General features: G+C 39.0%; 1 protein-coding gene across 4 annotated transcripts; it reads right to left on the minus strand.

Annotated features, from left to right (window-relative positions):
* Nucleotides 1-803: 803 nt before the first annotated feature.
* On the minus strand, nucleotides 804-15,534 carry gpcpd1 (glycerophosphocholine phosphodiesterase 1). Of its 4 annotated transcripts, XM_068342572.1 has the most exons (22): nucleotides 15,436-15,534; nucleotides 14,199-14,328; nucleotides 13,915-13,996; nucleotides 13,095-13,185; nucleotides 12,885-12,969; nucleotides 11,674-11,749; nucleotides 10,841-10,882; nucleotides 10,235-10,358; nucleotides 9,808-10,048; nucleotides 8,641-8,803; nucleotides 8,397-8,526; nucleotides 8,258-8,312; nucleotides 8,076-8,168; nucleotides 7,781-7,858; nucleotides 7,126-7,162; nucleotides 6,895-6,956; nucleotides 6,581-6,646; nucleotides 6,285-6,421; nucleotides 5,253-5,388; nucleotides 4,599-4,759; nucleotides 2,908-2,976; nucleotides 2,154-2,796 (listed from the first exon to the last, which is right to left on the minus strand). In XM_068342572.1, the coding sequence occupies exons 3-22, from the start codon at nucleotides 13,958-13,960 to the stop codon at nucleotides 2,769-2,771; spliced, it is 1,920 nt and encodes a 639-aa protein (XP_068198673.1). In that variant the 5' UTR covers nucleotides 13,961-13,996; nucleotides 14,199-14,328; nucleotides 15,436-15,534; the 3' UTR covers nucleotides 2,154-2,768. The 4 variants fall into 4 exon arrangements, with proteins under 4 accessions (XP_068198672.1, XP_068198676.1, XP_068198675.1 ...); XM_068342571.1 differs by lacking the exons at nucleotides 2,154-2,796; nucleotides 2,908-2,976 and adding an exon at nucleotides 804-2,123; XM_068342575.1 differs by lacking the exons at nucleotides 2,154-2,796; nucleotides 2,908-2,976; nucleotides 11,674-11,749; nucleotides 14,199-14,328; nucleotides 15,436-15,534 and adding an exon at nucleotides 804-2,123 and having other exon boundaries at nucleotides 13,915-13,963.
* Between the last annotated feature and the right edge of the window lie 276 nt (nucleotides 15,535-15,810).

Genomic DNA, 15,810 nt, shown 5'->3' on the forward strand with positions numbered 1-15,810 from the left:
AACATGATGAGAGTCAAATCAGGACACACACAATGCAAATTTCCATTACATGGGTGTTCTGTTGCCATGTGCACTGATGGACATCCCTGTGCTCAAACAAGGTGTTTGTTATGGAAAAACTGATTAGCACAGACGTCCAATAACAGAATAACTTGTGTTCAGATGGGGGAGGCCATTCATCACCAATCAACCCCTTCAAGGTCTCACCGTCATCGCCCACTTGATCGTTGAAGTCTCCAAGAAGAATGGAGTCCCCGATCAGAGTAGTACAGTATTTAGTACCCCTCCCAGGCATTCCAGAAGGTATTCCACACTGCCTTTTGGCTTGTAGGCCAAAACAGCAGTGAGACGCCTCCTGTCACAGGAGTAAATTCCAATATATGGTGGCTGGGCTGTGGGGCTATAAACCTCACACCAGCTAGCCACCTCTTATCTTGGGCAACACCAGAAGAGTCCAGCCCCTGTCAAGGGTTTGGGTACTGCGACATCACGGTCATCAACATTTCTCTACTCACGGGTTTTGAGACTGCTCTTAGTTTGTCACCTGTTTGCCAAGGGAGACCCTACAAGTAGCATAAAGCCCCTGACAACATAGCTCCTGGGATCATGCAGGTACTCAAACTCCCCCACCACAATAAGACAGCAGTTCAAGGGGGAGTAGGCAGAATCTTTAAGATAAAATGGTAAACACCTCAGTGACATTTAACCAAAAACTATGTCGCTTCAAGAGGAAGATTTGCCTGCTGTAAAAAAATTTTTTTGTAAAAAAACAACTCAAATGAAAATAAAACCACAGACAAAAATCGCAAATGCAGGATTCACTTTTATTTACAACAGCATGTATGCTCTTCTGTCCTGAGGTTGTAATTTCTATTACAATATTACATGAAGAACCCCTCCCCCAGCAGAAAGGTATGCAATTCATTCACTGAAATGGATGTATAAAACATGCATGAATTAAGCTTCAGAGTTTGTATTAAAGACATATTTAGTGATTGTAGTAAGAGGTTTGGATTTCCTGTGTTGGTGAAGCAGTCATTGCATTACAGAAAAAGCCCCATGCAATAACAAATACACATTGTGAAGTTAAATGTGGGGCATTTGTTCATTCTGTGCAGACATATCAATATAAGTCCACTAATGGATAACTTCTGAGGTACTGGCGTTTTTTCAAAGAAAAAAGCAAGAAAGCTGAGTAAATCACACTTTCGGCCTCTGATGTGTGCACTTTGGAAAAAAAATACATTCTGCTCTTTTCCAGGAAATCAAGTATCTCAACAATTTGCGAGAAGCAGACAATATAAAACATGATATCCTTTAGAATCAAAGAATACTCCTTGTACTCTGTTTCTATTATGTTGAACAAGCAAAACCTCACCGAACTTGGCTAGAACCAGAGATTGGCATGATATACTGGAAATGGCTCCATGCATGAAAACATCATGAAAACATGAAAATCAAAACAGAAAAACATCTTCATCTTCTAACATCATAAACTTTATGACATGCAATTTGCAGTCTACTTACTATCGTAAAGTTTCAGCATTTAGCACGCAGCCTATAAAAGAGAAGCAACTTTTGAACAAAGTAAATACCGGTGTCTACTAATTTGGCATCATCCTACTGTCAAACCAGTGTGGCCATCCCTCTTCTAATCCCAACTCATTGTGAAACAAACTCATGTCATTACTAGCTTTGTTTTCAGACAAAAACCCACCTATCCCAACAGAAAGCAATCAAAAGAAGATAATGGTGATAAATAGATAAGATAATGGAAAAAAAACAGGCCAACTGCTGTTGTCAACTGCTGAATAAATACGTAGATCTAAACTATTTTCATGAAGAAGATGTTGTGTTCTCATCTCTGTCCTCTTAAGGGTGGATGTGCAGTGAGGACGACGCCAGTCAACAGGTTTAGTGATATTTATGAGGAGCTGAGCCCAGAATCGGACTCGACACTGCCAGTTTGGCCCTTGGAGGCGGTGCAGGGAGCTGTGGAGCAGGGAACGGAGTAGCAGGAACAGGTGGAGCTTTTCAGGGTCTCTTCTGTAATGACCTCCTGGAGGGAGTGCTGTTCCTCTACCTTGAAAATGTTTGGCTGCTCTCCTTTGTCGTCACAGATACTGAAAGGAGAAATCAAATCTTCAGTTACATTAGCAACATTAGTGCGCGCTGACGTTTGACAAGGCCCTTATACATTCCATCTGTCATAAAGAGATAAGACAGCAGAGCAGTCCTGATCCACCATAATCACATTTAGAAAATCACGCTTATGAGAGATGATTGAGTACAGGTATTCCATAGTGATCGCATCACACAAAAGATTCAGAAACTTCAATCTGTTAAACAATTTATGCAACGTACTTCACGCTAAATGATAATGTATCACTCAACGCTAGAGTAGAAGAAAGTAAAATAGTAAACTAAAAAACATCCACTGGAATAAAGACTGCTCCAGTTCTCTTGTCAAGAGCATCATAGTGCTTTTCATGCACACTCTGGGGGAAACAATGTCCTGCTGCATTCATGGGTAAAAGCCATGATCGGACTGGTTGCTGTTTTAGTAGCAAAGGAAAAAAAAAATTGTAATCAACGTTAGTAGATCCATCATATTCATTGTTTTTAAATTTACACGCTAAACATAGCGGCCCAATCCCATTTTCACCCTTACCTCCACTCCTAGCCCCTTACCCCTCCCTTGGTCTCTAGCCTGAAGGGAGACGGCCCTACAAAGCCCGGGTGAGTCATGAGGGCGCCGTCAGCAGTGGCTAGTTCTCTTCTGTGGGCTGTCTTACCCTGTCAGTGCACACTGTAATGTTAGCCTTTTAGCTAGAAACCACACACGCACACACATACACACACATCCACTCCATTCCCAAAGCATTCTGTGAGAGCTCCTACTCCTACCTTGTGGCCTCCATAACTTCAGGACTGAGCACTTCCTCTGTCTCAACAAAGACTGCGTCTATCCTGTCCCTACACATGAATGAAAGTAGATTGGTAAAGGGGTGAACTGGGATCGGGCCAACAAGCGTCTGAATCAGAGCATTATTGGTGCTTTTTTGACGTGCATAAATTGACTTTACGTATATTAAATTAAAGCTAGCAGTTAAAATGCAAATGATAAAACAGAAGCAAACAGGCCAATGAGCATCGTCTCGTGCACCCAACAAGCCATCCGCTGAACTAACAGCAAGTTCAATCTCAAAAAGTCTGAAAGCAAACTTATAATATGGTCTTTCCAAGCAGACACAAAACAATACAAAAGAATTCAAACAGAATGACCTTGCCGTCAGAGAGGAAAACTGTCCTCAAAAATGATAGACACGGCAGTTGGCCAATCAGCGTTATTAAGAAAAGTGCATATAAAAAAATTCTTGCCGCTGATGTGACAAGCGTGTTACCCAGATGTGCTTGAGAGGCCAGCCACCTTGCACCACTATCGAGGAACATTATTTGCTTTCTGCCGCATATTAATAAGTAAAAGAACCAAGTTTTCAGGCAGTTTCAGACTGAAACCAAGAACTAACCATGGGATGTAACGTGAGTAAATTAACAAAAGCCACAGTCAGAAACCAGAGAGACATTACGGGAATCTGGAGAACTCGAGTGGCTATGTGGCACCAAGCATTCACAAATTCTGTAAGAAAGATCCACAGTTAAAACAACAATGTCAAAAAATGCCCTTGTTTTTCTTTTAATATGAGATGGTAAATGACGTCACATTTGGAGCCTGCTGTTTAAGCAGAACATCTGTTTTCAGTTGGGGTCTGCCAAACGTCTGGGCCAAAGTACAACCATAATGTATGAAGCAAATATCTTCACAGCGTGAAAACAGAGCTGATAAAGCTGAGCAAACAAATCCTGCTGACCTTGTAGTGTTTCTGAAGCCAGAGCAAACCCAATCGTACTCTGCTAGCAACGTAAGATAAAAGTTTTAAGCTAAGGTTCAGTTAACAGCATTAAGAGTTGTTATGCCATAAACATCTCCGCCAATATTTGATAGAGGAACTTAGAGGTTGTTAAAAGAAGGCCTCATTCAGTATCGTGACAAACTAAAAACACAATTTATTGCCCTGTGTATGGATTCAGGTTGAACAGAGGACAAACAGAACGTATCCACCACCTGAAGTCAACAGAAAAAAAATAATCCAAAAAAATATTTCTCCAAACAAACAGAGCTGAGGAAATGACCAGACCTGTGCCAGTTAGCAACTGGGTTGAATATCAATTAGAGGTTTTTCACTATGACAACAGTAACGCCATTTCAAAATATTCATATAGGGACTAAGATGTTATAAAATAATGTCCATTGACCAGACACACCTCCACTCTCTATAAGAGTTAAGAGGTCACTTTTCATGTGATCAAAAAGAAACCATAAATGATGAAACAACAATGATCTACTGAAGCCAAACACAATGAAACTCAGTTCTTGAGCAAAACTGCAAACTTGAAATCTTTTAAAACATTTTTCACCTCTGGCTAAAACGGCCAACATAACACTACTATTCAAAGTAATTATTCCTAACGACACTTCACATGTAAAAGCCTTCAGGGCCCACAGCCGGTGGCAGTGACGCACTGCATTGACATACCTGTCATAAATGAGCCCGTCTAGTCCCTGCTCTCTCAGCTTCCTTCTGTTCTCAGGGTTGTTGTTGTCCTCTCCCCAGCTGAACACCACCAGGCCTTTAGACTTGGCGTCCCCAATGATGGAAAGGCTCTTCAGCAGGTCCTCAGCGTGGCCACTAATCCCCTACAGAGACAAAAAAGCGGGATTGTTTTTTAATATGGCTCATTCACTCATATATTGGTGAACACTGTTTAAGTAATGCTGTCAGATTATGCTGCTGTACTGGCTGGACTCCCTTTTTTACCTAAGCAATCTCGGAAATGTGTCTGAGAGACCATTTACACAATGCTATGTTGGCTAACTTGTTTATTTCAACTGAAATGGAATCGGTTGACTGTTTCTGTAAACCAAATCAGACGTTTTTTAAATCCTTATATTACTGGCAAACAATATTTTGGTAAAAATGTCTTAAACTTGACTTGAGCTGCTGACCCCTTTTGCTGGCTGCAGTGAAAAAAGCATTTCACATGTTTTTCATATGGATATACTGCTGCTTAGCAATGACACTATCAAACTAAATGTAGTATTTTCAAAGAATGTTTTCAAATTGTACACATTTATACAGACTTAACGCAAGCTGTAAGGGCTGTTTGACTAGCTCCTATAAAATGCTCACCAGAAGATTCTCACTCTGGGCGAAACTTATGGCAATCTGAGTGGTCTGGCAACGGATGTCCATCATCTCAGGATAAGCGTCTGTGATTCCCTGAGTCAAGAAAAGGATGGGGTATTTGTTCTGCTTCTGACGCACCCTGAAGGAAACACATGAAAAGATGTCAGCAGTGGTTGGAGAACTGTTCAGACTGAGCAGTTTACTTCTCTCCATCTGTGAGTAGCAGCGTTTATGTAAGAGCTGCTAATCTGAACTGATTCACACTTAACACTGATTGTACTGGTTATTTATATTAATATTTTAAAACCAGTGCTTAAACAGCAGACAGCCAGTGAAGGGAAGCAACATATGATTGTACCGACAGTTGTGTTTTGAATGTTCTACAGTCATGTCATCATGTCCTTGAGAAATGCAGAACACAATAACTTGGATGTAAGACAACTCTTTGAAGAGCAGTAACAGAAATAGACTTGTCATTCTAAATATATTCCTCAGGTGAGAAAAAACCATAGCAGTAGTGATATAGCCCTTTAATGTGGGAGTCAAGAGTGAGGGTCTTGTGTAAAATGACGTTGTGTCCTTCGATCAGGAAGGATAACTACAAGGATTCAGATAGTTTGCAGATCTGATGCATAACACTGAAATGAAACAGACCAATATTCAGTACCTTAGCCAGACTGAGCTTCAGGATATAACTGACAAGACAAGTCTAAACCAGCCAAAAATGAAGTGGAACATAAACCATTTCTCTCAATGTGCAAAGAAACACAAATGCATTCCACACATACTGCTCCATATTGAATATACAAGAATTAACCTGCATCTTGAATAGCAGCCCACACAGTCTATTCTGTTAGTGGGAGGTTTTCTTTGGTTCCTCATTGCAAACTTTTAAATTAAATAATTTCTTTAAACAAGCCAAACACTGCAAAGCTACGTTAGTACATTACTATTGTTATTCAGGACGCAACTGTATATAATTTCTATTGTCAAATAAAATTTGGGCATTCTTTCTCAGTAGCTAACGGTGCTTACATTGTGCAGACATCTGGATCAAAGCAGGAGAAGACAATGCGTCTTTTTCCTCCTCTCTCAAGGACACAGGACAGGATGATGTCGAGGTAGGTATTCATGTTGAAGTACGATGACACGTTCTCATACCATGTCCCATCCTGCCAAAAACAAACATCGACCTCATAAGTTCACAGTTCTGTTTCATAGAAAATCTTGAAGCAAAATGCAACAAGCCGCCTATTCTAGGAGACACACCTTCAGTTATATTCATTAAATACATTATTATATCTTTGACCTTACTATCAAAGTACACCAACCTTCAACAGGCAAATCCATTTCAGCTCAATGTTGAATCCCACATCCTCAGGAACAACTTGGAAAATCTGCACAGGCATGAAGGACACCGAAATTTACTGACTTTGAGATGACAGGGACAAAAAGCTCACAACACATAGGTGATAACTCATAAATACTGGAACCAATTGCAGTATTTTCCACACTATAAGGCACACCGAAAACCCTCATAACCCAGTGCACCTTATATATGAATTTTTTTTGATGGGCATCCATTGGCGTTGCGCCTTATAATCCAGTGCGCCTTATGGATGATACTGTATATTAAAATCACTACCTGTGAGAGTGAGGGGAATGGCTGGTGCTCATCAATTTCATCATCATCATCATCCTGCAAATCTGAAAAACGAAATCAGTTGCTGTTGATTCACAACAACAAATTCTTGCTGACTGCCTTACACATTAATGCTACATCATTCTGCTCAACAACAAATATGTGTGAAAAAACAAAGTTCTTCAGCATGCCATGGAAGTGTCAGGAGAGAACAAATACGGACAGTAGGTTTACCTTTGTGATCATTTCCTTTCATAGTGGCATCAACCAGCTGTGCAACAAAGAAAAGCATATATGAAACATGTGTTACTCTCTGCTCCTTCTACAGCAGAGCGATGGGTAGAGGTACACAGGGTTAATTCAGCTGCAGGTCACAGTTAAGGCTTTTAATTATCGGTCATTAACAGAGGTTCTCTTATCTGATTACTTTCAACGTCTGCCAGTAGGATTTCAGAAAAACAACTACCTTGTCTTGAAACTTTGTGAAAAATAAGAGAATTGACCAGGAGAAAGAAGTAAAAATAGAAAATCTGAGTCCAAGGACAACGCCAATTCTTAATTTTGAGCCTGTAGTAGTAACTGAAGGGATAATGTATTTGAACTATTCTTGAGTGATATAGTTGTTTCAAGCAGGTCATAATAGTAATAGTACTATTATAGTACTATAACTTTATAAGATTACGTAGATCTGTTTACCAAATAAGTGTGACTGACAACCACAGATATAGAGGAACATTAGTTTAACAAACCTGCTCCGTCACATATTAAGACTTACACACGTGATCGCACGTCTTCCTGCCTCTGCCTGTCAGCTTGTATGTATGTTAGCCTAATCTAATTCAACTGAGTTTCATATTTTCAGCCACCATTCTAAGCCACAAGTTTTTACCTTGAGAAGCTGCAGCTGATTGAATGTCAAGTCTTTGACCGGCACCTCAATAAGCTCCAGAGAATTATTGTCATTTTTCTGAAAAAAGAATTGAAAAAATGACACTAATGCTTTCAAAATTTCAATATGTGTATAGTTTCTCTACATTTGACTTGAGTCAAATGTATAGAAGTGGGAAATACAATTGCCAACAGAAAATATGGCTTTTCTAATTTAATAATTCAGTGTCATGTGTTTTTAAAAAAAAAAACGTATTTATGTGTTTATTTTAACTCTCAAAAGATCTTTATTTTACCTTCTTGGTGGATATGCAGCAGGACATATCATGGTATATAATGGGAACAGAATCCTTGGAAAGGTGGACATCAAACTCTATAAAAGCAGCACCCTACAAGTACAGAATTGACACGTACTTAAAGCCGGTTTTATTTATAAGTACATATTTCTATTCATGCTTCAATGTTCTCCATGACTTACATGTTGAGCAGCACTTTTAAAAGAAGCAATTGTGTTCTCCTTGACTCTGTGGTGCCTGTAGAACAAGTTAAGTTGGAATTTGTTGACAGTTACCACTGACACATTATTAAATAGGCTACAACCTGCCATTTTCACTCACTTGGCAGTCTGTGAGCTGCCAGCACCTCTGTGGCCAACATCCAGAGTACTTCTTTTCTTCCAATACTTGGTGAATGAGGAGCTCATGTCACACTGCAGTCCCTGGATGGGTCGGATCACCAGGTAGTCCACTAAAGCAGGTTTTTAAAAACATTTTGTAAGATGATCCTCAAAGAACGACTTTAGAATGAAGACTTTTCATTGTCGGTAATTGAGGAGTTTTTTTTTTCTCTACGAAAACTTACCTCTGACTTTGCCAATGGTATTCCTTGAATTTCGTCCCATTATAGGAAGTGTGATGACACCGTTGTCCTTACCGCTCTCTGAAAGGCACGAGGAGAGGAGGCAAGCTGTGCCCACGTGTCCTGGAAGAACATCGCCATGGATGACATGCTCTCTTAGTTCCTCCTATGAAGAAAAGTATGGCGTTAGTATCGTTTTATCAAGATATTGCAGGCAAATCTAATCATGCGTGACATAACGTGAAAAAAATTACAACCCTGAGCTAAATGTATCCTTAGCTTCCAGTTGCTTATGTCCTCTAACTTCCTCTAATGGAAGTTCACAGCTTTCCATCAATTCTCTCTGCCGCTCTACTACATGATAGATAGATAGATAGATAGATAGATAGATAGATAGATAGATAGATAGATAGATAGATAGATAGATAGATAGATAGATAGATAGATAGATAGATAGATAGATAGATAGATAGATAGATAGATAGATAGATAGATAGATAGATAGATAGATAGATAGATAGATAGATAGATAGATAGATACTTTATTAATCCCGGAGGAAATTGCATGTGCAGCCGTCCTCTCATGTCCTTCGATTGTTTCAGGTAAATTAGAAACTTATTGTTACAACCAAGTTGTTTTGTATGACTTCATATCACTGCTGTATTTACAAGCTGGTTGTGAGAGTTGGTGCTCACAACATCATCTCTTTACTGTTCATTCCAGTGAGCTAGTATCCCTTTGATACAGATATCCCTCAGCGAAAATCAATAAAAACTAAATTCCGTTTGGTTGTTTCCAGGGCGGTGCCACAGAAATTTTGTGAATTTTGGTAACTTGCTTAATAAATAATGACTAATTTTAATAAGCCAAAATAAACGGGACTTGTGCAATAATCTATTTGAATATTTAGTCATTTTCTTGAAGACTCGACGATCGTAATTATCTCGTCTTCAGCTGCTTATACTGTACCAGCTGTACTGATTTTTTCCTCATCAGTAATTATCATTTCATAACCTAATTTGCTCTGACTATAGACCTGACCTGTGCATGAATGACAAGTTTTAAGCAGCACGCTGCTTCCTGCATCCTTTTTTCATTTATGCTTGCTATACGAAATTCTTTGCTTAACAGAAAGTGGATTTATAATGATTATTTATCATCACAATTACCTCAAAGAACTCAAAGGTCAGCTCTAGGTTGTCTGGGTCCATGGTTTGGATGCTGTACTCTGTCCACCGGGAAGGCTCCAGCGCGTATCCACATTCAGGCTGTGAGTGGCGTGACTGATAGGTATTGGCACTGATCATACTCATCTCCAGGGTGGTGGTCATCTTGTGCAAAGAGGAAGAACGGAGCTCGTCTTCTTCATCCTCTTCCTCCTCCTCTACACCCTCTAATGTCAGCTTGATTCTGAACATGTAGGTAAAATGCATCAGATTAATAATGCATCAAAAGATAAGCAGAACTTTATCTTAGATTTTCTCATTATTAGCTAACAGAAGCACTGTAAAAATGAATTCATTTGTTTCATGTTGTTTTCAAGTCAAATTTTCTTTGTCTGGGTGGTGTTGAATTTGAGCACTGCAGTATCTTCACCTAAAGCGAGACTTCTTGAATTTCTTTTTACTGATTGACACTGGAGACACCTTAGAATAATGCAGACGAAGACGAATCTCTGTCTGGCAAGTCAGCCACCCAGAGTCAATACAGTTCACTCCGTCTGCAAAAAAGAAGAAGAAAAAAAAAGGGACACAGACTTTAGGTGTCAGATGACAATGTCTCTACTTTGTCTCTCATAACTGCTGAGCAGAGAACAGTGTCAGTGACAACAGCAGGAAGCAGACAACTGTTTTGTCGTACGGATGAGCTCATAACCTCTGCTATGCAAAGTAGAGAAAGTGGTCTGTAGGGTATTTAAGTTCCTGAACAGATTAAGCAAATCTCTAAGCCTCAGTAAGTATGAGGTAGAGCGGTTGTCCATCTGTTAAGAGGTTGGTGGTCTGATCACCCTGCAGTAAATATGTTAAAGTATGCTTAAACTCCCTGCTCACCTAAAGAAATGTACTTGGATCTCAGGGCCAAAAGAGGCTTTCCACATGTGACCAATACATTTTCTATCTGCGTAATTTTGTTTTACAGTACCTCTATGTCATAATATACATGCACAGTAGTTCAGATAGAGTATATTTATCCTATACTTACTGTAAATTCCAAATTGTCCATCATCAATATTGTGGTGTAATCCTGCAGAAAACGAAACGCATGTTTATAAAATTATAGTTCAGAAGTGGAGGTGAAATCAGATCAGAGGATTTCCTGTGTACAAAGTTGAAAACCTCAGTTTGAAATCAAGATACCGAATTAAGCCTTCATTGGTTCACCCTGACTTTGATTTCCTACAACTTTAAGACGATTTCTTGACAACTCGAGAATATGCCTCTGATAGTAAAAGGTCTAATACAATAAAGACACTGAAGTTAATTTTACAGGGTATATCTATAAAATATTTGAAAACAAAGGTGAACCTAAAAATTGTGGAAAACCTCCTGATCTAATCAGAAGACTTCTAACAAAAGTAGACCAAAAGAAAGAAAAACAAAAAGACAAAGAAAAGGTAATGTTGAAGCCAAAAGGCACATCAAGCAAGCTATTGTCTCAATCAAGATCTTTGACTGAACTTTGTATTACACCGACACAATCACGACTTAACTATCAAGGTCAATAATACCAGGTGATAATATCTGCTGCCTAGTGATTTCCTCTGTAAGCTACAAAACATTACAGCATGATCACATAGCAAGATGCTCCGGAGTATGTGTGAATATTTTGACAAAAGGCGTCACGCAAAAATAACCAATCAAATGAAAAAATAACCTCACATCAACAACCCTCTTCTTTAGTGGCATTACCATGAACAAATCATACATTAATGTTGCTAGCTACCCATTATGAACAGTGCTAGAGCAGGGATTGGGAAGTCCACAGGTTTTGAGCTATGTAATTTTTTTATCAAATGTTTATCATTATTGTTATACCTGTGGGGCTCATCGTGCGGGGTTGATGATGGGTCTCCCACATTTTGACTATCACTTGACAAGGACCACCTGCACTCTGCAATTCCAATGTTTGGTACAATGTTAAGTTTTTCCAAATCAGATACATTGATCTACTTTTCTGGCCTGGTCTGGTCACCTAGCTGTTCCATGGGACCAGAGTGTAAAAAAAAAAGAAAAAGAATTAGAACTGACATATTCACCAATCCCCACCCAGGGTAGTCAGTCACCATGGGCTGAAATCTGAAAAGTGGATTTGTTAGTGAAGAAAACAATTTTGGAAACAATATTGCAGTTACATATTAAGCTGCTGTAAATCTGTAAAGTCATAGCCCACTTTATGATCTCTGTAATTCATTATATCTGTGTACAATTACAGTATAACATACTGTATTATGCAGATGAAGAAAGAAATGCAGAATTCTCCTTATCCAAAACTATGGTCCATGATTAAAAAAAGTTGTAAAGTCCTCCATTGCTGTAGGAGTCAAAAAGGAGTAAATCACCTCCCTGTCAAATGTAGGCATATTTATGAAACAGACTTTACGAGTCAGAAATTCAAACAAAGCAGGTATTAGCATGTAAGAGCTTGGAATGAATTTTCGAAAGAAAGTTTTTAACAACCAGGACAAGAGGATGTTAAATCAGATTAGATCCTTTTCATATTGCGCAATCTGAGCTGCACCCGTACGTTATAAAATGAACAAAACAACATTCACTAGTAGAGCAACAATAAAGTCCCTACTACACATTAAAATATTTTAGCATTTCCAAAGAACTTTGATTGAAGGTATGCTTTCAACTTGTACATACAGTTGTAGTGGAGGCTTTGCTCAGCTCACAGCCTTGGACAAGAGAAAATCAGCTGCCGTATTTCTCTGAGTTAGCAAGTCAACAAAATTAACAAAAAAGTGGAGCAAGAGTACTTAGCCGGAGGCAAATGCAATGCTAATTACCACTTGCACAGCCTGTTTTGTTCATGTCTTGGAAATGACTGATATGTGAAAGATTTGACAGAAACCAATTACACCACAAAATATGCAACAATGCCTTAGTGTCAGCTTCAAGTTCCAAATAATTTTTAACAAGGAATAGTTGATCCAGAGTTTAAAAGGTCATCTTTGCCAACTATGAGCAAATCCATCTTTTCTTTTAAATGTTACATACTGATACAGACTGGATGCTGTGCTCACCTTTGGCTCTAGAAAACAGCCTTTTAGATAGCGATACTTGGAAGTAACTCCTGTTGGCACAGTGATAGTTGTCGTCCATGTATTTCTGTTAGGAGTCAACACACACATTCATATACTGAGGAAAACACATGCTACCAGATGTTAACAGCATACTTACAAAGAGCAAGAAATACAGAGAAACAGGATTATTCATATCAAACTAAAACCTACCCATTTTGACCATCAGGACACAAAACCACAGCTTTTTGATGACTCCATTTTCCCAGAGCTTCACAATCACCAACAACAGCGATCACTTCCCCTAAAAAATGTTGAAATTAGTCTGTCAACTAATTTGAACATTTTGATACACATTTGACAGAAATTCATAACAGCAGTGACATTTCTAACAATAAATAAAAACGTTTGATGCATCTTCCTAATTGATAAAATATTGGGATGTCTGTACATGAAATCATAGCATAATCATTGACAAATACTTCACAAACAGATCATCTATGAAACTGGAACACCTAAAAGATTAATAGCTAGGGCAAGGACACCTAAAAAAAGCCATGAGCACTTAGCGTGTGTATTTCAGCAAAACAGGTTGGTTTGGTATGACTGTGTTTCTCACCAAGTCTATTAGAAAAAAGTTCAATAACAGGAACTGTAGGGAAGGCCATCAAGAGAACTTGATAAGATTTTCAAATCTTGTTAGATTAGTAAATTCACCTCCCTTACCTCTCACATCTGCTGAATATGCAAAAAAACCTAATAACAGTTTACCTGTCCCAAGATCCACATTCACATTTACTGATTACTCATAATAAGAACTGGATCAATGAGAAATAATCCATGGATTTCTGAAAATCCTTTAAACATTTTAAACACTTGAGTTGATAAACACATACGAAACAAATATCACGAAAACTGTATTTCCCAAGCGGAGTGGGATAAAGTTCATGTCTGATCACTTCATTTTTTTATTTTTTTTTAACTTTTATGACTCTTTTGTCATAAACTGTGTTTCCGTTCCAGCGTCTCCTACCTGGACATGTGTCTCCTCTCACAGTCAGAGTCACCTGAGTCTCCATAGCGGACTGGCACACAGTGATTGGCACCAAATGAAGCTGAAACATATCGATAGGTTATCGATGCAAGACTGTTGACTCGTCAACTAATCAATTACACAACTTGGTTGCTGCTTTAATTTGAATTCCTGATTTAATGACTGGTAATTATTGAGACTGAAGCCCTTGAAAACGACATTAATTACAGTACTAAGATCCGAGGCAGTGAAACAACCAGCATCACAGCCCGTTTGAACCTTACCTTCTAGATTCTGGCAGCTAGAGCTGTACCAGCCGGCTCTCCGACGCCCATTCACAGAGAAACAGCATCGCCCATACCGCGGAGTCAATCGCTTATCCGACCAGTTTGCCCAACAGGTATCATACTTGCTCTGTGAATCAAGCAGGAAATAAAAGTTTCTAGACAATAGCAACTGGAGACAATCTAACAAGCAGAATAACCCATCACCGGAAGGTTTGTCACGACACGTCAAGCGTCACCGCTATTCAATGAAGATATCTATTTCAAAATAAAAGTCTCCTCACATTTCTGAGCTTCAAAGGATTCAAAGGATTCAAAATCGTTTGCTGTCATGTGTACGATAAAAACAACGTTTCCCCTGTACAATGAAAAAACTTACCTGTCCATCCGCAAGTAATGTCACCAACGTTGTTCAAAACATATATAAAACAAACCACAACGAATACTACATGCAACACGTGTTATTAATTAATGTTCCTTCTTCTTCTTCAATGTCTAGTGATGTTATAGCGGTGCATCAAGTAAATATTTTTAAAGGTAAGTTCATCATCACTGGGCATGGACCTAGCTTTGATGTCTTTCAGAAACGATAATGTAACCCCCCCTAGAATAACTGGCGGGTATTATGTGCTTTTATTTTTAAAGGCCCTTTTGAGTGTTTCTGGTGCTGCCTTGACTTCCGCTGGCCGCTTGTTTGAGCTGGTCCAAACCGCCCTGCTCCAGATTGAAGTCGCGTCGTGTCAGCGCTACTGTAAACGGGAGGATGTCGTGTTACGCGCTCTCTTCGTCCCACAATGTAAACATTAAGAAATGTCGCAGTTTCTTATCAATATGTTGAGACGCAGTTTCTTATCAATATGTTACAGGAAACAAACTGCCTCGCGAATAACTAATAAAATGTCTATTTTGTTGATTTTGCCTTCCACAAAACTAAGTAGCGACACTTAAATATCAGTCGTGTATGCACTGAATGGTCTGAGCATCAGTCTATCGTGCACTATAACAGTTATATTAAATAAATTAAGTCTAGATTTATTAATGAATATAAATTACAACAAACGTAAAGACAATGCAGACCAACGTTTATGTTTTTTGTTGTTGTTTTTTTTAAATATCCAATGTAAAATAAGGTACGCGGCCGCATACTGTAATTGTTTTTCCCTTTTATGTGTGAAAAGTATTATCGGACATAAACTTCTATTTGTGGGCAAAAAAGATAACAAAAATGTGTACATACCGTCAGCAAATATCGATAATACGCGATACTTCTGTAGTGAAAACGCTTGTTTTGAAGTTAAAAGCAGGGCTAGCTCTTTATAAATAACAGAGGAGGCGTTTTAGGTGGTGACGTCACGAAGCCCCGAAAACGTGGCCGTGACGGCATGTTGTTGTCGAATACGGACACAGACTCTTGGAGGACGGAACTCTTTCTAAGAAATCGTAAACTGACTCGACGCTCAGTCGAGCGTTAATATTTGATAACGTGACTCAGATGGCTGGAAGGGGATCGTGAGGCGTGGAGCTCTAACTCACACTTACTGCTGAGGTGTTCGCCATCAGCACTTTTACTGTACTTGAACATTTCTAACGACACACAATCAAGATCACACAA

Source organism: Antennarius striatus, chromosome 19 (assembly GCF_040054535.1).
Source record: "Antennarius striatus isolate MH-2024 chromosome 19, ASM4005453v1, whole genome shotgun sequence".
Lineage (NCBI taxonomy): Eukaryota > Metazoa > Chordata > Actinopteri > Lophiiformes > Antennariidae > Antennarius > Antennarius striatus.